Genomic DNA, 21836 nt, shown 5'->3' on the forward strand with positions numbered 1-21836 from the left:
TCTCGTGGCGCACCCTGTTGGGTATCTGCTTGGATACTGAACAAATGAGGATGGGCTGGCAATTTGGGATTTAGCCGACCAAATTATATTCTTATTGGTTAAATCAAAATAAAAATGATGGTACAACACGACAAAATTTCATGCCGGCTGGGGCATCGCCCAGTTAAACAAGGCCCTCGTTGTTTTCGCCAGGGAACCAGGGCGAACAACAAAAAGTCAGCTACTGGAACAAATCTGAAAACACACCCCAACTCAACATCACCAGAGTTAAAGATCGGTACTATCAACATAAGAAGCCTGAATGGCAAAGAAATGGAGCTAGCTGAGGAATTAGATAAGTACCAGATCGACATAATAGGGGTGACTGAAACAAAAAAGACAAAAACTGGTGAGATCTTCCTGAGCAATAAATACAAAATGTTATATTCAGGCAATGACAATCAAGGAAAAGAAGGAGTAGCCATATACAAAATACGAGGCTAATTTTCTTGAATGGCAGTCAGTCTCAAGTAGAGTAATGTGGGCAAATATGAAAATGGGGAACTGGACAATGAGACTTATTTGTGCCTATGGTCCCACAGAAGGTTCTACTAAGGTAGAAGTGGAGGAAATTTTTGAGGCTCTAGAAAAAGCAACTGACACAATAAAAAAAGGAAAAGTTGGTCCTTGTTGTGGATCTAAATAGCAGAGTAGGAAATGATTGTCAGACATACAAAAATATTTTGGGAAAATTTGGAGAAAAGAGCAAAGCTAATAATAATGACAAATATATGTTGGATTTCTGCTCAGGTCATGGACAGGTTATCACTAACACCGTGTTTCAACATAAAAATGTGCACAAATTCACATGGAGAGAAGAGGCAAGGAATAACAAAAGTCTCATTGACTATGTTATTGTTGATAGTGATGTTTTAACCCTGGTGCAGGATACCGGAGTGTACAGAGAATTTGAAATTGCAAGTGATAACTATTTAGTCTTGAGCAGGATAAAATTGAATTTCATATTAAAAAGAATAATATGTAAGAAAGTTTTAAAGCGAATAAAAGTTGAGCAGCTCTCAGATGTGAACTGTAGACTAAAATACACAAATATTATTGAAGAAAAAATGAAAGAGTTTGAGAACAGGAATCAAACCTTGGCGATTCAGTGGCAAGCCTTGAAAAAAGCTCTGATTGATTCAGCTAGAGAGGCATGTGGTGAAGTTGTCTGCAAGGATAGAAAAATTAAAACTCCATGGTGGACATAGCTAGTTAAAGAGGCAGTGAAGGAAAAGAAGAAAGCATATCAAAAGTTCCTGGCAAATAAGCCAGCTTGTGTTCTTAGAGAATACAGAGACAAATGAAAGAATACTAAACACTGTGTAAAACTAGCTAAACAAAAGTCATGGGAGGATTTTGGCAAGAATATAGAAAATAAATATCAAGAAGGTGGCAAAATATTCTGGAGGTTGTTGAAGAAGCTTAAGAACGAGTGCTGTAAAAGGAGTTAGAGATGATAAAGGTGACATGAAAACGGGAAAAAAAGATATCCTTGAAGTATGGAGTAATTACTTTGAAAAACTGCTAAATGAAACAAGCAGTGGTGACAGCACAGTGGTAAAAAACACTGACCAGGCATGCAGTCAGGAATACATATCCATACTTGAAGTAGAAAAAGCCATCAAAGGCTTGAAATGTGGAAAGACAGCAGGAGTAGATGATATTCGACCAGAAATGCTGAAGTATGGTGGTATAAAAGTCTTACAGTGGCTGCATTGCATAGTTCAGAAAGCCTAAACAGAGGGACGAATTCCTGATGATTGGAGTAGAGCTTCCATAGTACCCATATATAAAAAGGGAAATAAAACTGAATGTGAGAATTACAGAGGTATTTCCCTACTGAGTGTTCCTGGTAAGATCTATGCAAGTATACTTGAGAAACGGTTGAGAAGAATTGTGGAAGAAAAGCTTGGTGAAGAACAAGCCAGTTTCAGGCCAAATAGAGGCTGTCAGGATCAAATCTTCACTTTACGACAAATACTCGAGAAAGCATAGGAATATAACAAAGATTTGTATTTAAGTTTTGTCGATCTGGAAAAGGCATATGACAAGGTGCCAAGAGAGAAGCTAATCAATACGTTACAGTTATATGGTGTCAATGGGGCATTATATCAATCAATACTTAGTCTTTATTTGAGTTGTAAGTTGGCAGTTAGAATTGAAGGAAGTACAGGAAGATGGTTTAATGTTAAAGCTGGTGTGAGAAAAGGATGTACATTATCCCCTCTGTTATTCAATATCTATATGGATCACATTATGAAGGAAAGTGGTATTAAACATGATATCAAAATTGGAGATGTTAATGTCAGCTCTTTGCTTTATGCAGATGATGTTATTCTTCTAAATAAATCTGCTACAAGTCTGCAAGATTCTCTGACTAAATTGAATAACTCTTGTTATAGATATGGTATGAAGGTCAGTAATAAAAAGACAAAGACAATGAAAGTAGGCAGAATCATTGAAAATGTCAACTGTGTTGTGAATGGAGAACCTGTGGAACAAGTAATGACAGATGCAGAAGACTGTTCAATAATGAGTGCCATCTTACTAAAAGCTATCAACTTAGTATTGTTAAACTTTGATAAATTGAGATTCCTAAGAATTCTAATTTTATCATTTAACAGGAAAATCCTTGTAGGGAAATATGCTTGCTTCTAGGTATGTGCTGTATGTAACTGGTAAAATATAGATTACATTATTATAAAGAAAAAATATTATGAATATTTCAAGGAAGGAATACTCACTTGATTGTATAATGCCAGTAATACGTTATAAATTAATGATATTTTGTTAGAGTTGATAATACAATGTTTTGTGGTATGACTTGCATTAAGCTGCTGTGAACAAAAGTTCAAAGTGTGCAGGCATGTCGACGGAAAGAAAGGTTGCCCCCAGGCAGTCGCGTGCCCACGGCAAGTGCAGAAGCAAGTGGTCGGAAAAAACAAACGATACAAAACGAGACCCACATGGGAGAAATTATACACGTTGGGTGAGCTACGGTGATTGCCGATAGGGGAGATGATATAAAAGGGTTAGGAACCCTCACACACACACACACGAGGCTTTTTTTCTCTTCTCTCTTGGCTGGTAGTCTTGTGTATTCTGGTGGGTAGACGGTTGCACGGAGGAGCGTCCTGTCCAGGAGTGCTTGGACGAAAAATCAGCGAAGAGTTCTGTAATTCCCGAGAGTGGTAATAGGATATGCCGCTTATGAGCTGGAAGGATGACATGCTCCTAATTGTACGATGAAAGAACATATCTCCGTTCGACTGACAGGCAATCAACAGAAAGGGCTCAGCACCTAGGCAACAGGCCTCACAGAAGCAGAATCGCCTTATGCCATCACTATATCTGGTGTGGGCTAGCTATGCTGGGATCATGTGGACTTGTCCTTGACCGAAGAAATCCATGCCATAGCACCGACTAAATGAATCGGAAGGGAGATCGATCAGAGAACGGCAGTTAGAAGTTGAAGGAACAAATATGAAGAACCAGTGTGTACAGTAACATTGAAAATTCTTTGTCTATAAGAAAATTAAGATGTTATAAATGAGATTAAGGAAAATTGAGGACTTTCACATAATTAAGACAGGACTGTAGCACCTTAATATTAGAACGCATAGTGAGGTAACTCCTATATGGTTAAACTAATGTGTATGTTTTTGAAAGTATTAAGAAGGTTTAGTCTGAGTAATGTGATACAAAGATAAATGTGAATATTGCAGTCAAGTTTTGTCAGTTTGTGAAATAACATATTGATATTGCTTCTTGATAGTCCTTACTTAATAAGGATACCTATAATTTTCTCTGATTAACATTGAAGTTTTGGATTGAGTTTCTTTGTATTGTAAATTGTATTAATATGTCAAATAAACCTTTGCTATCTTTAATCCGAGTGTCTGAGTATTAGAATCGATGCACCACTTGCAAAAAGATACGAATCTAAGTGGGAGAAAATAGATTATGTTATAGATCACGATTGCAAATCAGTAGTCATTATAGTACACCTTTGAGATCACTTCTTGATTAAGACATGTTTAACTTAATCTAATAGCTTAGGTGGCACAGCAGAAAAATATAAATATTCCTAATGCTTTAAGAGAAGTGAGATTTCAAAAACTTTGCCACGTTGGTTTTGGCTCGCCACTGAGGCAATTCCTTTGTGTTTTAGAGGTACCACGTGACTCCTTAGGAAGAACCCAGCGTATAGTAAATATCAATAGAATTTAAGAAAGGGGGACACAACAGTATATGCACCAAAGCTATTGTATAATATGAATAAGAATTCAACAATAGGGCCAACAGAATGCTAAAAGAGTATTCAGCTGAACTAGCTGTGCCTTTGACTTGATTGTATAATTTGTGCCTCAGCATAGGGAGGATTCAACTTGATTGAAAAAATGTATGATAATTCTATTGCACAAGTGTGATGCACAGAACCAGGGTGAAGATTTTGAAAAAGTTGGTAAGATATCATATACAAAAAAGGGTTGACAGAAAAATCTGTTTTGCAATGAACTGTATAGGTTTTCTAAGGGAAGGTCATGTTTTAACAATTTGCTCATTTATAATAATGTTACAGCTGAGTTGGATAAAGGGAATGCATACATTATGATACTGTTGGACTTTTCCAAGGCTTTTGACAGGATACAGAATGGAAAGCTGTTACTTAAACAAATAGCTTATTGGATCATAAATTATCAGCTTGTATAAAAGAATGGCTGACTGATATATGAAAGAGTGGTTTATGGAGGATGCAAGTCTGCAAGATTTATGGTAACTAGTGGTGTATCCCAGGGATCAGTTCACTGTTATTCAATCTGTACATTAATGACACTGGAAAGGATTTGATAAGATACATTCAGCTATTAACTGATATCCAAAGATAGGCAGAGTGATCAGGTATGCAACTGACATGCATTACTTGCAGAATGATTTGAACAGGCTGGAATTGTGGGTATGTGAAAATAGCTATCAGTTCAATGTTGTAAATGCAAACTTATGCACTTTTTTGGTGTTGAGATATTCAACAGTGTATATTAGCATTATATTAGCAGGATTATGTAAGAAAAAACAGATCAGATTAAGGATCTTGAAGTTTTAGTAGACAGGAAGTTGAAGTTAAGGGGCCATGTGGTAAAGACTGCTAATACAACTCAGAGAATAATTGCAATGATGAAAGAGATACTGACATGTAAGGATAAGGAAGTCATTTTACCCCTTTACCTCATATGACCTAAAACTACTGACTGCAAATCTGGTATCATAGTTTTAAAGTGACGCAGATACAATGGTGAGGATGCAAAGTAGAGTTTTAATGTTATTGGGACTGTGGAAGGTAGATTATGAGGACCGACTGGTAATTTGTGGACTGCAGACATTGTGGGGGAGATATGATAGAGACCTAAAAACGTCTTAAAAGATCTGAGGATATCAGTAGATGGCATTTTTCATTTTATAGAGGCTGAGAAAAGAACATCCATGGAAGATGAGAATGAACGTAAACCAAGAAGCGGGTGAATGCTAGATTTTTTTCTCATCGAGTGCTGCCTAATTAGAATGGCTTGCCTTTGGAGATAGTGTGAATGAATTCAAGAGAAGATAATAACAGATATGGTGAGTGATATATGTCCTCCCTTCATGAGTCCCTGGCTCTTTGAAGGTCTCTTCACAAATCCTGTTCTAGGAACCAAACAATTATTTCAAGCCACTTCTGACTTCCAATAAGTGGGATGGTTGTTTTACCTGGACAATGAAGTATCTCCCACCTAAACAAATTGCTTCTACACACAGAGTAAAACTTAGAAAAACTATAGCATTTAAAAAAAAAAAAGCTTATAAACTGGCCAAGTCTGAGAATGAACACAAGACTGATATATTAGTTGGCCATTATGCTCTACCCCAGGGTGCTTAAGGGTCAAAGCTGTATAACTCAGAGGAGACCTCCACATAGTCTTTAAAGGAATGCGAAGAACTGACCAGAGCTTCTGACCTAATGTCCAATCCTCACCTTCTCGTGGCGCACCCTGTTGGGTATCTGCTTGGATACTGAACAAATGAGGATGGGCTGGCAATTTGGGATTTAGCCGACCAAATTATATTCTTATTGGTTAAATCAAAATAAAAATGATGGTACAACACGACAAAATTTCATGCCGGCTGGGGCATCGCCCAGTTAAACAAGGCCCTCGTTGTTTTCGCCAGGGAACCAGGGCGAACAACAAAAAGTCAGCTACTGGAACAAATCTGAAAACACACCCCAACTCAACATCACCAGAGTTAAAGATCGGTACTATCAACATAAGAAGCCTGAATGGCAAAGAAATGGAGCTAGCTGAGGAATTAGATAAGTACCAGATCGACATAATAGGGGTGACTGAAACAAAAAAGACAAAAACTGGTGAGATCTTCCTGAGCAATAAATACAAAATGTTATATTCAGGCAATGACAATCAAGGAAAAGAAGGAGTAGCCATATACAAAATACGAGGCTAATTTTCTTGAATGGCAGTCAGTCTCAAGTAGAGTAATGTGGGCAAATATGAAAATGGGGAACTGGACAATGAGACTTATTTGTGCCTATGGTCCCACAGAAGGTTCTACTAAGGTAGAAGTGGAGGAAATTTTTGAGGCTCTAGAAAAAGCAACTGACACAATAAAAAAAGGAAAAGTTGGTCCTTGTTGTGGATCTAAATAGCAGAGTAGGAAATGATTGTCAGACATACAAAAATATTTTGGGAAAATTTGGAGAAAAGAGCAAAGCTAATAATAATGACAAATATATGTTGGATTTCTGCTCAGGTCATGGACAGGTTATCACTAACACCGTGTTTCAACATAAAAATGTGCACAAATTCACATGGAGAGAAGAGGCAAGGAATAACAAAAGTCTCATTGACTATGTTATTGTTGATAGTGATGTTTTAACCCTGGTGCAGGATACCGGAGTGTACAGAGAATTTGAAATTGCAAGTGATAACTATTTAGTCTTGAGCAGGATAAAATTGAATTTCATATTAAAAAGAATAATATGTAAGAAAGTTTTAAAGCGAATAAAAGTTGAGCAGCTCTCAGATGTGAACTGTAGACTAAAATACACAAATATTATTGAAGAAAAAATGAAAGAGTTTGAGAACAGGAATCAAACCTTGGCGATTCAGTGGCAAGCCTTGAAAAAAGCTCTGATTGATTCAGCTAGAGAGGCATGTGGTGAAGTTGTCTGCAAGGATAGAAAAATTAAAACTCCATGGTGGACATAGGAAGTTAAAGAGGCAGTGAAGGAAAAGAAGAAAGCATATCAAAAGTTCCTGGCAAATAAGCCAGCTTGTGTTCTTAGAGAATACAGAGACAAATGAAAGAATACTAAACACTGTGTAAAACTAGCTAAACAAAAGTCATGGGAGGATTTTGGCAAGAATATAGAAAATAAATATCAAGAAGGTGGCAAAATATTCTGGAGGTTGTTGAAGAAGCTTAAGAACGAGTGCTGTAAAAGGAGTTAGAGATGATAAAGGTGACATGAAAACGGGAAAAAAAGATATCCTTGAAGTATGGAGTAATTACTTTGAAAAACTGCTAAATGAAACAAGCAGTGGTGACAGCACAGTGGTAAAAAACACTGACCAGGCATGCAGTCAGGAATACATATCCATACTTGAAGTAGAAAAAGCCATCAAAGGCTTGAAATGTGGAAAGACAGCAGGAGTAGATGATATTCGACCAGAAATGCTGAAGTATGGTGGTATAAAAGTCTTACAGTGGCTGCACTGCATAGTTCAGAAAGCCTAAACAGAGGGACGAATTCCTGATGATTGGAGTAGAGCTTCCATAGTACCCATATATAAAAAGGGAAATAAAACTGAATGTGAGAATTACAGAGGTATTTCCCTACTGAGTGTTCCTGGTAAGATCTATGCAAGTATACTTGAGAAACGGTTGAGAAGAATTGTGGAAGAAAAGCTTGGTGAAGAACAAGCCAGTTTCAGGCCAAATAGAGGCTGTCAGGATCAAATCTTCACTTTACGACAAATACTCGAGAAAGCATAGGAATATAACAAAGATTTGTATTTAAGTTTTGTCGATCTGGAAAAGGCATATGACAAGGTGCCAAGAGAGAAGCTAATCAATACGTTACAGTTATATGGTGTCAATGGGGCATTATATCAATCAATACTTAGTCTTTATTTGAGTTGTAAGTTGGCAGTTAGAATTGAAGGAAGTACAGGAAGATGGTTTAATGTTAAAGCTGGTGTGAGAAAAGGATGTACATTATCCCCTCTGTTATTCAATATCTATATGGATCACATTATGAAGGAAAGTGGTATTAAACATGATATCAAAATTGGAGATGTTAATGTCAGCTCTTTGCTTTATGCAGATGATGTTATTCTTCTAAATAAATCTGCTACAAGTCTGCAAGATTCTCTGACTAAATTGAATAACTCTTGTTATAGATATGGTATGAAGGTCAGTAATAAAAAGACAAAGACAATGAAAGTAGGCAGAATCATTGAAAATGTCAACTGTGTTGTGAATGGAGAACCTGTGGAACAAGTAAAACATTTCAGCTACTTAGGCACGATTTTTACTGAAGATGGTAAATTAAATATAGAAATAGACAACAGAATCAGCAAAGCTGGTATGGTGGGAAGTCAATTGAATAAATTCATATGGAATAAGAGAGAAATTAGTCAGAACACTAAATTAACTGTATACAAGACAGTGTTCAAACCAGTTTTAACTTATGGATCTGAGAGCTGGGTCAGAAGTAAAACACTTGACCAAAGAGAAGAGACCGCAGATATGAGAGTCCTGAGAAAGATTATAGGCATGAACAGATGGCATCAATGGCAATATCATATTAAAAACGAGGATATTAGGAAAGAACTTGACATTGTCAGCATCCAGGAATGCATCAGCAGAGTGGTATGGTCACTTAAACAGAATGGGCAAAAAAAGATTAGCAAGGTGCTAATTAGCGTTTTGCTGCCAGGTTGGCAGAAAACGACCAAGAGGAAGACCAAGATTTAGGTGGATTGATACGGTACAAAGTGCCTTAGACGATAGAAATATAAGATCTGATAATGTTGGAGTCTTGACAAGTAACAGACTGATTTGGAGGAAAATTGTAGATAGGAAGTTCATATCTTGTACACCCTTTGAGGATACATGGCAGGAATTTGATGATGATGATATGCTCTACCCACACTGATATCTCACTAGCAAGATATTTGCATAATGGGTGAACTAGTACAGAATTTTTCAAGTACTGAGCATGTGAGATATTAATGTGTCTTGGTATAATCAAAAAAAAAAATGTGTATATTTCTATTTCAGCAATAGTGAGTCACCTTTTGTACTTTTCTATATGAACTCATTACAGCAAGCTCTATAATGAACTCATTCACCATAACACATTATAACAAAATCCTGACCAAAGGCTTACAGCATCCTGTTAACAAAAACTTGAAATTATCACTGCATGTACACTGCCTTAAGCTAGGCCTAATGGCACCAGTGCATTCTAAAGGAAATGTATCATAATAAATCTACTGTGACAAACTATTTATTTGATTTCCTGAGTTTGTTATAGCAACAGATGACTATTTTTTTTACTGTCTTTGTCACTACAATCATTTATTTTGCTGAATTCTGAAACTATTTCTTTAACAATTAATAGCAATGACAATTATGTAATTCTGCATATACACATGCAAATTTTTTTTAGAAAAATATGCAGTCACTCTGAAAGTAAAGACAGTAAAGCTTAATTTATTAAACAAAGACCACCTTGCATAGTAGGAGCACAACCACCTCAAAGTTTAACTGGTTCAAGGGATTAAGAGGTAGGTTGTTTTATGCTTGCATAGAAGCAAGCATTTGAAAAATCTTCTAGTGTCAAAGTGAGTGCACAGTACACACTCAAAGGAAAAACTTGGCTAAAAATGATTACAAATACACACACACATACCTCATATGGAGATTCAACATCTTTCAGAAATGCAGCAAAAGTTGGAACTGGAAAAAAAAAAAAAAATCTTTAAGGATATTAATATGATGTGAATATCGACTTACAGAAAAACACTGATAAATCATGAACAGATCAGATTTTATATATATATAGTCTTCATTTAACTAATAGGTACTGGTATACAGTGTAACCTGGCATATGAAATGTTAGAAGATCCTTAATTATGCATATGAAGTTAAATACATTTTTCTTTCATTTTCTTATCAACCATTAAAAATAATAAATAAAGGTTTCTTTCAAGTCTCCATATTGCAATGATGATATGAATGCCACTAAATGTCCTTTGGAAATTTCTGTAAACATGCTTAACTTTCCTATACAACTTGATAAGCATTATTTATCACAACTTTGCAACTCAAATGATTTCAAGTCAGTTTTTCAAATAGCCAAGCTTTCTAAAAAATCTTTTGTAACATTAGTTGCATATTACTTAAATTTTTGAATATCAATTTGAAAACTATTGTATCTTTTTTATAAATATTTATAATTTATATACTGTGATCTCTGAATTATATTAATTTAAGTGACTGCTGGTACACTGTAACTGTACCTCCACAGTTATCTTTTTAATTATCAAACAGGTAAATTGTTCTCCTGCCACTGCTGGATAACTGAAATGACTGTAATTTATACAGCCTACAACTTTGATGGAACAGAGAATAACTCAATAGCTGAGCGAGTATCATAACGTAGTGAAAGACATCAATTTTTGGACATGCAACATTATTATCAAATGACAACACTAGATGACATGATACATCACACCATTTGAAAATGGCAACTTTCAATGGTGCAGGGCGATCACATTGTGTGTTTTGGTTTGAGAAAACGAAGTTTGCAACACAAGTTCAGCAGCATTTCCACACACAATATGACAAAGAACCTCCTAATAGGCACACGATTTACACATGGCACAAGAATTTTGTGGAAACAGGCTATTCTGTGCATCATCCAAGGTCAATAGGAAGGCCATGTGTTGCCGATGCTGTTGTTGTGGAAGAAGTTAAGGAAAGTTTCCAGAGAAGCCCTGGAAAGTCAACCAGACAGGCATCTCATCAAATTAGAATTCCACATGTGACTGTGGCATGTTTGACAACTGCATCTACATTTAAGGCCCTACAAATTTACTCTTGTACAACATTTGAAGAAAGACTAAGAAGATACGGCAGGATTTCTGTATGGAAATGATCAGTAGGATAGAACAAAATGAGGACTTTTTGGACGTGAATTGTTTTCAGTGATGAGTGCAATTTTCACATATGTGGGCAAGTAAACACTCAACAGTAGAATTTGGGGAAGCGAAAATCCACATGCAATCATAGAACATGGTCACAGCACCTCAAAGGCTAAAGTTTTTTTGCACCATAAGCAAGAAGAAAGTGTATGGACCCTTCTTTTTTTCAGTCTATTGTTACTGGGTATGTATCTGGACATGCTACTTAGTATAATACTACAATTAGATGACCATGATGGATGCTTATATTTCCAGCATGATGGAGCACTGCCTCATTACCTAACACATTAGGTTCGTACCTCAACACCCATTTTTCAGGCAGATGGATTAGTAGAGGGGAGGCTGTAGCATGGCCTTACACCATGAGATTTTTTTATTGTGTGGACTTTGCAAAAGGTTGAGTGTTTGTACCACCAATACCAGTCAATTTGGATGAGCTGCATTCCAGAATCACTACCACCATTGCTGAAGTTATGCCAGATATTCTCTGCCTCATGTGGCAAGAAATTGATTACAAATCTGCAGAATTACTGCAGGAAGTCATATCGAACTTTAACTATGTGTTGAAATTTCAAGTGTTATACTACATTTGCATAGTAATAAAAATTGTTCATCTATCGCTATTTACCTTCTATTGTGATTCAATATCGCAATGTTGTATACCCCTTTATGACACACCCTATATTTTAATATATAAAATACCAAGTACACTTTTGAATAGTTTTTCGTAACTTTCCATAAATGATATTTTTAACATGTTCACGTCAGGAAGTGTTCCACACATTTATCGTACTAATGGAACTTCTCATTACTGTTTGTGTGCCACTGCCATGTTGTGCGGGCAGTCTGAACTGGCACAGAGTTTATATGACATGTTAGTTACAACCCTTTCAGTAGCATTTTATTGCAGCTTGTTTGTGTGGCACTTCTTGTTTATGAGTGCATTTCTGGCAGAAGTCTACACAGTTTTTTTTTTAGCAGATAATCTGAATCCATGACAAAGAGACATTTTTTTTATTTTTTATGTGCGGCCCATATACGAGAGATTGGCTGGTCAACCTATAGTACGTTAGTACCGTATATGGGTAGTGGGTTGAGAAAGGAGAAATTTGTTTACATTTGATTTAAAAGCCAGTATATTGTATTCCTTGGGAAATATGTCAAGGGGAAGACTATTCCACAGTACTGCAGTAGCAGGGATGAAGGAGGAAAGGAAACTTGTTCTGTGGGTTTCAAGGTGTACTGTGAAAGGATGTTGGGCAGTAGCTGTACATGTTTCAATGGGCTTAGTACAGAGTGGGGGAATAATTGTTGCTGTTTCAGATCAACATTTCCCATGGAAATATTTATAGAATATACAAGTCACAGAGACCAAGCGTCTATGTGAAAGTGAGGGGAGGGGGTTGGTGAGAGATGGGTCATTTATCAGTCTAATTGCTCTCCTCTGTATTGAGTCAAGCATTTTGAGGGAGCTTTCAGGAGCCCCACTCCAGATGTGAGAGCAGTATTTGATAGCTGGGCGGATTTGTGATTTGTATAATGTTAACGACTGTTTAGAGGTGAAGTAGCAACTTGAGCGAAAGAGAAAACTTAGTTTTTTGGAAGCTGAGGATGCAATGGTTGTGATGTGCTTATGCCAGGAGAGTCTTGATGTCAGGGTAATTCCGAGAAGAGAAGTCTCATCTTGTCTGGGAATTTGAGTGTTATCAAAAACAATGTTGGGGGAAAATGTTTTTTTTTTTGTGAGAAATAAGACAGAACTGGGTTTTACTAACGTTGAAGTTGACGAGGTTATCTGAGCCCCATCAGAGGATGGCTTGGAGATCAGAATTAAGGGCAATGGGGTTTGATGTTCTGTGGGTCAAAGTGAGTTGTGTAGAGTAGGGTTTGTAAAATGAGAGGGAGGAGTGTAATGTGCTGTCGTCTGCAAAACTATGTATTGGGTTAGAGGTCAACTGAAGTAGGTCATTGATATATAGAAGGAAGAGGGTTGGTGAGAGAACTGAACCTTGTGGGACCCCAGCATTAGTTGGATGGTGAGAGGATAGGGATCCATCTACCATCACACACATTGTTCGTCCAGACAAGAAGCTGGCAATCCATCTACAGAAGTCCCGAGACAGTCCAAATGATGCGAGTTTGCTTAGTAAGCCTTTGTGCCAGACCAGGTCAAAGGCTTTAGAGATATCAAGTGCAACTACTTGGAATTTGCCGAATTTCTCCATGGCATTTATCCAGCGATGAGTGATGTATGAGAGTAGATCTCCTATTGATCGGTTTCGATGGAATCCGTACTGGTGATCACTTAATAGTTGGGTACCTTCGAGGTAGAGTAGGAGTTGAGAGTTTATGGTTTTCTCCGTCACTTTAGATAGGACTGAAGTGAGTGAGATAGGGCGGTAGTTAGATGGTAGTGATTTATCTCCCTTTTTAGGAATGGGTTGAATGTGGTCCAGTTTCCAGGCTTTGGTATATGTATACCAGTGGAGTAAGATAGTGTGTGTACAGATGGCATAGGATAGGAGTCAGTTCTCTTGTGCAGACCTTCAGGACAATTGGAGGAATGCCATCAGGGCCAAGAGACTTTTTTGTATCTAATTTAGACAAACAGGTTTATGATATCTTTTTGGCAAAAGGATACAGGAGCATTGCATGTTGGGCAGTTGGAATGACTGGAGGGCATTTACCATTGTCAGTTATGTGCATTGGAGGCAAAGTGTGAAGCCAGGAGGTTAGCTTTTTCTGTGGGTGATGTTGCAATTGAACCATCTGGGTATGATAGAGGTGAGAGTAGTGTAGGGAAAAGGTTACGACCAATTGCCTTGACAAGAGACCAAAAGGTATAGCTGCCATTTGGACAGGCTGCAAGCTTCCTGCTTTTTGCCAGTTCAAATTTTGTTTTAGAAGCATTGATAATTTTCTTGCATCTGTTTTGGGCTTCAGTATAGGTGCTGAAGGCGGATGGAGTTCTTAATTTGAGCCAGTTGTGGTATGCCTGATTTTTCATTTGTACCGCATTGGCACATCTTTTGGAGAACCAGAGTTCAGTTTGGGGACGGCAGTTCAGAGTAACGTAGGGAATGTATGTTTCCATGCCAGTGGAGATTACTTTGGTGATATGTTCGGTACATATGTTTGGACTGGAAGACCGGAAACAATAATCCAATAGGAATGAAGCATAGTAATCTCGGAGGCTATCCCATTTGGCAGTGTTATAATGCCAAACTACCCTTGTGTGGGAGTGGCTGTCTAAGTGTTGTTGCATGGGGGGAGGGGGGGGGGGATGAGCACTGGGTTGTGGTCAGAATTACCCTGGGGCCTAGCTACATTCATTACATATTTGGAGGGGTCATTAGTAAGGAAGAGATCTAGGATATTTGGGGAGTGGTTTGGGTTATCTGGTATTCTGGTCGGGCTTTTGAACAATTTGTGTAAGGTCATTAGTGATGGCAAATGTTTCAGCATCTCTGCCTGCAGGATCTGCACAACTGGAAGAGGATAGATAGCCAATTGGTGTTATGGACATTAAAATCACCCAGGAGGATGATTTTGCTGTTAGGAAAGTGGGACTGGAGAAAATCAACTTTTACAGAGAGGAAATGAAAGAGCTCAGAATGATTGGTGGTACTAGGAGAACAACAGAGATAGCAGATGAATTTAACTGAGTGGGGGAAGGATAGCATTAGCCAAAGAAGGTCGAAGTGGGCGATTCTAGGTTAGGTGTTCTCTGGCAGGGTATGTCAGAGCGGATATATGCACAGACGCCACCCTTGGGTCGAAAGGAATTAAATAGTGTATAGTTAGGGAGGTTGAGATGGATAGTGCTGGGGGAAGCTGAGATTCCAGTTTCTGTTAAAAAGGGTAGGTGGGGTTTCACAGACTGCAGATGGTGGTGGATGCTACTAAGGTTGGAATTGAGGTCACGGATGTTGGTGAAGTGGATATGCAAGGTTCTGTGAGGCATGGATTTGACCGCAGGGGGTCTTGCACGTTTCCTATGCAGCGTCTGCATATTGGTCTCCTTGGTGGCTACTAGTGGCATCACTTGGTTTTTGCACTAGTATGGTTTGTTTGTAGTCTATCATCCAACTGTTGTCTCCATTTGGCATTTTTATTCTAGTTGTCTTTGGAGTTGGTGTCTTTGTTCTCTCTCTGGGCAAAGGTTAGATCAGGTCGGCACATATGTGTGACTGGGGGCAAATGTCCCTTAGCTTGTTGTTTATCGCTGTTATAAAATTTGGATGTGTTTGTTGGTGTGTCACAGGTCACTTTCACGAGATGTGGAAAGTTTGTTCTGTCCTTTCTTTTGTTTATGGGTCCGAAACGATGGCATTTAGCGATATTTCTGGGATCAAAATTGCATTCTCCTGCTAGTTTGCCGACGTCTTCTTTTAAGGATTCATCGTTTTCCGTCGGAAAGTTTAGGATAACGCCGTCGAGTCTCCTATTTTCGGTCTCAAGTGACTCGTGTACTGTAGATGAGATTAGTTCACAAAGTTCATTAGCTGGTACGGGTGCACTTGCGATCGGGTGCTACTCGTCAAATATCTCGAGCTTAGTTTCCAACTTTCTAATTTTGGAGGAGAAAGTATCTCATAGTATTAAGCTGTTGTTTGAGGTTTTCAACTCTCTTGCCTACGTTTACTAGATGTTTTACAGAAGGGAGGCACATCATACAGAAGTAGGGCTGATTGCAATCAGTAAAAAGCTTTATCGCCGAGTCATCTATTTTCACACAGGAAGTATGCAGCCAGTTGAAACAGAAATCACACGTTGTACCTTTTTTTCTTTCTTTAACTTCGGTTTCACAGCTGGGGCACTTCATGATGTCATTTGGTTTGTTGGCGATTAGCAATGGTACGCTGATGGGACTGGAGGTAATCTTCCGCTGTTGGCCTTTGTTGCCACCATCTTTACTTTGCAGGGTAGGCATAGCACTTTCACGTGGCTGTTTTTTAATTGTAAAAAATAGCTCATTTTATATACTAAGGGTACTTACGAGTTATGCTGAAATAATCGGCTCCTTAGTACCTCTGTTAGTTTTTCGTTTACTGCTTATTTTGCACAAAAAAAAAACTCGTAATTACAATGAAAGATTGATTGCTTGTTGAAGTTGCTTTTAAATGACTCGCATATTGTAGAAGTGACAGTAAATTGTGAAATCACTGACATAAAGACAACTTCATAGAGCCATTTGTTAAAGAGGAACTAAAAAGAGTCCCCTTGCTATCTCGCCCAAGAAAAGTCAGTCATGATGATCAAACACCTCCCATCATCTTCTATGGATCTCCTTCTCTTACTATACAACAAAATATTTACAGAGGAAGAGTTTCTGGACTCTTGGCATAAGTTGATTGTCATTACTATCCCAAAGCCAGGCAAGGATCTAGTCCTGGCCAACAATTATTGTCTCATTGCTCTGACTAGCTGTCTGTAAGTTCTAGGAAAACACAGTAAATGCAAAGCTTCTAAAAAGCAACAAACTTCTTTCAAATTTCTTTCTCACAATGTGGCTTTCGTAGACAGTGGTCAACTTTGGACCATTTGGTCTGTATTAAAAATGCATATGAAACACTTCCCTGAAATGAGAACATGTGGTTAGTGTTCTTCGACATGGAAAAAGCCTATGGCACAGCCTGGAGATATGACATGGTAAAGGATCGGAGGAGGTACTTTCCTGTTTTTACTAAGAACTTTCTTTTCAGCTGTATGTTCCAAGTCTGAGTGGGTAGCACATTATCTTAACCATATCATGAATAGAGGATTCTCAAGGCTCTGTCTATGTGTGATCATCTTCATCTACTAAGTGAACTCAATTACTAACCAGCATCCTCTCATAGTAGGTAGTAATTACACTGTGATTAAGCTTCTGTACCCTCAGTACAGAAGTTGAATCTCTGTTTGTTCTTTCAATATTAAAAATTCAGGAGGATCTGAGGCTGTTATCCATTACATTCCAAGGCAGACAACTGGTATGTTCTGTATCTACCTTTCGTCTTCTGGATTTTATCTGAGATGTTTTTTTTTTTTTGATCCAGGACTGTTTTTGACTCTGATGTCTCACATGACGTGCTTTGGCCTGAGCATGTTTAAATGAAGTTTGTTGTGATAGGGTATCTATGAAATATACCCCATGCTCTATCTTGATCTTTTTTGGCTGCTTGGAACTGAAATCTCAGTTCCACCAAGGCTTTGGATATAATGGAAATAAGGATGATGTTTTTGGAATTGCTGTGGTTGCTGCATGGACAATACAATCTGTTATATGCTTTGCTAATAGGTGTTTGGCTGACTGCTTCAGTATTAAATTTCACAAGATGCGAAAATGTATTCCAGTCAGCATGGTCCATTTTTCACATGGTCATTCGGGTAGGAGGACATGGTTCCTATGTAGGCATAGTACTGATAACAGTAAAATGATCACTTCCATATGTTTTCATTAACATCCCATGTGAGCAGTGAAAAATGGCAGGGGAGCATATTGTAAGATTGACTGCTGAATGAGAGCAGGTAGGCATCTGCAAGAAGGTATTTCCTCCATTATTAATAAGGGAGAGGTTATGGTTGTCGAGCATTCACTCAATGATACAACCTTGTCTATTTGTGTTAGTGTTAGTTTGTGTCAGAGCATTATATCCGTTAAAGTCACTCATTAGGAGCATGGGCCAAGGCAGTTGCATTATGAGATTATTGAGTTCCATTTCATTTAGTTCATCTGAATGAAATGATTAGACACTCCACAGAAAGATGAGTTGCTACCACTTCCAGAGCAGTATTAAGTTGAGCATGATGGAAAGGATTATGAATGACCACGAGAATAGCTCATCTACCATATGCAGGATTATCTCCAGTTCTGTCCTTGCATACAAGAGCAATGCTCCTAATGGTAGGTTCCTCATTGGGTTTTAAATAATTTTCCTGCAAACACAAAGGTTTGTGTTTCTGTAGCAGGTGCTCGATATCATCGATATTCTGGTGAAACCCACAATTCCATTGTAAAAATTTTCCTATTGTTTAGGCTTTGTAGATTTGTATGGGTTCTGGGAGGTCAAGGACTTGCCCTTATTGAGCTTATATTTCTCATCAGATTTTTTGGAAGTATGTACAACAAGTATCCAATACATCATCGGATGTATCAAGATCACTGGGTAAGTCCAAGTTTTTAATCGATGGATACTGAAGTATCCATTTTTTTTTTTTTTGTGGAAAGGTCTGGTGGTTTGTCTTTAAGTGACAACCTTGCAATAATTTTTTTCACAAGTGGGTTTGCATCGAGTGGAACCATTTTTTTCGGGGGGGGGGACTGTACATTGTGTGAGTGATGCACTCAACAGAGAAACAGTCACGATTGTAAAGTTTAGACATGGTGAAACTTGAGTTGCTGTTGATGTTTTCCTTACTGTTACCTTCTCAGCATAAGAGGATCTCAGAGCAAGTGTGGTAGTGGCTAATTTTCTTTGTGCATCTTGATATATGTTCAGTTTTTATATTTTTGTATTTTTTTCTCATCTTTCCACTTCTGACATGCACAGGAGTATGCTGGGAAATCTCCCTGAGAGTTTACACATTTAGCTTTCTTGGCAGAGCAAGACTAGTTATCATACTCTTTACTACCACATCAGGTAGAGGCCACAGAGCCATGACAGACAGTTTGTGCATGTCTGTATTCTTGGCATCGGAAGCATCTCAGTGGATTAGGGATGTACAGTTGAACAGGCCAATTGAGATATCCTCCTTTAACAGATGTTGAAGGATGTTGTCTCTGATTGGAACTAGGTGACCATCCCTAAAGATCATGATGTGCCTTATACCTGTCACCCCCATGATCTTTCAGCTCTGAACATATCTCATGTTTTATGAGGAGTAACTGTTGCTGGTATTTCACCCACTGATGTTCCTCTGAGTAGTTTTCTGAATGTTGTTGACATGTTGAAAGTTTATTTTTCACTTGGTTAGAGTATAATAAATTTAGTTTAATCCTTTATCCAAGTGTGAGCAAACAAAGTTTGCGCCTGAAAGTATCTTCAGGACCGGGATAAGGTGGTACAACACCATGGCACTCCTTGCAAAGGTGGAGCAAGCTACCAACACTCCTATCTCAGTATCTCCTATAATGCAAAACACATCTCCTTGCGGATATGTCTAATGTTATGCATTAAGGGAAGGGCCACAACCCCAGACTAGTTTCAACCTTTATTGAGGTCTCTTCAGTGGGAGCCAGGCCCAAGTGGAGATACCAGGCAGAAGCATTAGCAGGTCATCTCTACCTATAGGAGTTGCCAAATGGTGTGCCACCCTTTTTTTAATAAATTACTCTGGATTTAGAGAAAGATGTTGAAAGTTTATTTTTCACTTGGTTAGAGTATAATAAATTTAGTTTAATCCTTTATCCAAGTGTGAGCAAACAAAGTTTGCGCATTAGACATATCTGCAAGGAGACGTGTTTTGCATTATAGGAGATACTGAGATAGGAGTGTTGGTAGCTTGCTCCACCTTTGCAAGGAGTGCCATGGTGTTGTACCACCTTATCTCAGTCCTGAAGATAATTTCGGGTGCAAACTTTGTTTGCTCACACTTGGATAAAGGATTAAACTAAATTTATTATACTCTAACCAAGTGAAAAATAAACTTTCAACATCTTTCTCTAAATCCAGAGTAATTTATTAAAAAAGGGTGGTACACCATTTGGCAACTCCTATAGGTAGAGATGACCTGCTAATGCTTCTGCCTGGTATCTCCACTTGGGCCTGGCTCCCACTGAAGAGACCTCAATAAAGGTCGAAACTAGTCTGGGTTGTGGCCCTTCCCTTAATGCATAACATTAGACATATCTGCAAGGAGATGTGTTTTGCATTATAGGAGATACTGAAATAGGAGTGTTGGTAGCTTGCTCCACCTTTGCAAGCAGTGCCATGGTGTTGTACCACCTTATCCCAGTTGTTCATATGATGTTTCTACGAGGATATCTCCAGAACATGGATCATTAGAAAACTGGTGCATTTATACTGATATCACATCTTTTGTTTCTCACTTCTGTTGTCGAAAGGTGCATCAATGGTATCAATATTTGGTTGGGGCTTTATTAGGGCCCCTGAAATGACTGAGGATGAAGGATTCATGCTTGAATGTTTTTTGGTTCAGCACCAGAGCTCCCCACCTGCCATGGAGCTACACATGGATGCCCACTCTCTGACAAGCAATGACTACACTCGGGAATGGAATGCCAGGGTTACCCTGCCATACGAACATAGGAGCAAGCCTTGGGCCCTGTCCCCAAACCATTGGGGAAGGAGATTTACTGCAACACCTTTGACTTTTGCAGGCAAGCCCACTAGCTAACTGAGCCATCCAGGACTGCCCATCTTGCCAAAGCAGATGCTAAAGTGCAAGACTACCAGGATCCCTCTTTCTGGATGTCCACGAGTTGTACTCACAGCAAACATGGTGAGAGGTGCTGGATCCCAGTGATGGTATTATCCCAGAGCTTTGGGATAATCCAACATTAAAAAATAAAAGAGTTTTTTTTATTTTTCAAATTATTTCTTTTTCAGCTAAGGAGGAAGCTGAAATGGGTTCCATAGTCAGCCTTAACCTACACTGAAGCACACAACAAATGCAAAACCATCAACAAATCCAAATCAGACTTCAAAGAACTAAATGTGGCATACTCAACATTCTGTACAAATGGCAGTATGTCTTTCTTCTCTTCTGGTTCCTTGCAAAGGGCCATTGGGAGTAACTTCTCCATGCTTCCACCCATCCACCCCATCAAAATATCACCACTGTAAAATCTAAAGGAAAAAAACAAACTGAACTTTTTTTGCATCATTCATTTTCTACAACTCATGTACAAACGATCAAGCAAAGTACTTTCAATCACTCCAAACATAGGTATTAGTTCTGGAGCAGAACACAACTTTTGAGATGTGCTCCAGAGATAATACCCATCCTATATTATCTTCAACATTCAGCTGGCATCTATCCCAATACATGGAAACAAGCTTCTATTCAGGAAATTCCACAAAAGGGCTGACAGCATACCAAAAAATTCAACCACTGCTTTCAACTCAGTCTCTAGAATAATGGAAAATATGTCAATTCCACCATTTGGAATCATCCTTAAGAATTCTGCCATTGGATCACAGCAGATCTTGTCAACATCACCCATCTCTGGATATGCCATAGAGATTAGAAAAACTCGTAATGTTGCATTTGGCAGGATCTGAACACCTCTTTCATAGTAGTGAGCCTCAGTAGCTCAGACAAAGCGCTTTGGTTGGAAAGACTTGGGTTCGATTCCCATCCAAGACATGAGGAACCTTTATCTGGTCTCTTTCGACTAAAGGTGAGTTAGATGGCCTCATACAGAGGTGGGGGGGTTTCCCACCCAGAAAGTCAGGTTTTTCATCCACCAGAACAGGCAAACTGGCCCCGTGAACACACGCATCTACAGACAGGACACTGGGAGGCATAGGGCTAACCGCCTTATCCTCGAAGTAGTCACGGTTTCAAATTGTAATAAGCCATGCCTAA

The 21836-nt window shown here is 38.5% G+C and overlaps 1 protein-coding gene across 4 annotated transcripts in view; it reads right to left on the bottom strand.

Moving 5' to 3' along the window:
- LOC150100781 (GRB10-interacting GYF protein 2-like) overlaps positions 1–21836 on the bottom strand; it is a 525021-nt gene that overhangs the window by 14997 nt on the left and 488188 nt on the right. For all 4 annotated transcript variants that reach the window (XM_090401532.1, XM_090401529.1, XM_090401530.1 and 1 more), the window contains exon 28: positions 10010–10056. In XM_090401532.1, the coding sequence (XP_090257658.1) occupies positions 10010–10056 (47 nt within the window). The remainder of the gene's footprint in view (positions 1–10009; positions 10057–21836) is intronic.

This window comes from Typopeltis vanoorti, chromosome 12 (assembly GCF_054136105.1).
Source record: "Typopeltis vanoorti isolate ZY-2024b chromosome 12, IOZ_Tvanoo_1.0, whole genome shotgun sequence".
Lineage (NCBI taxonomy): Eukaryota > Metazoa > Arthropoda > Arachnida > Uropygi > Thelyphonidae > Typopeltis > Typopeltis vanoorti.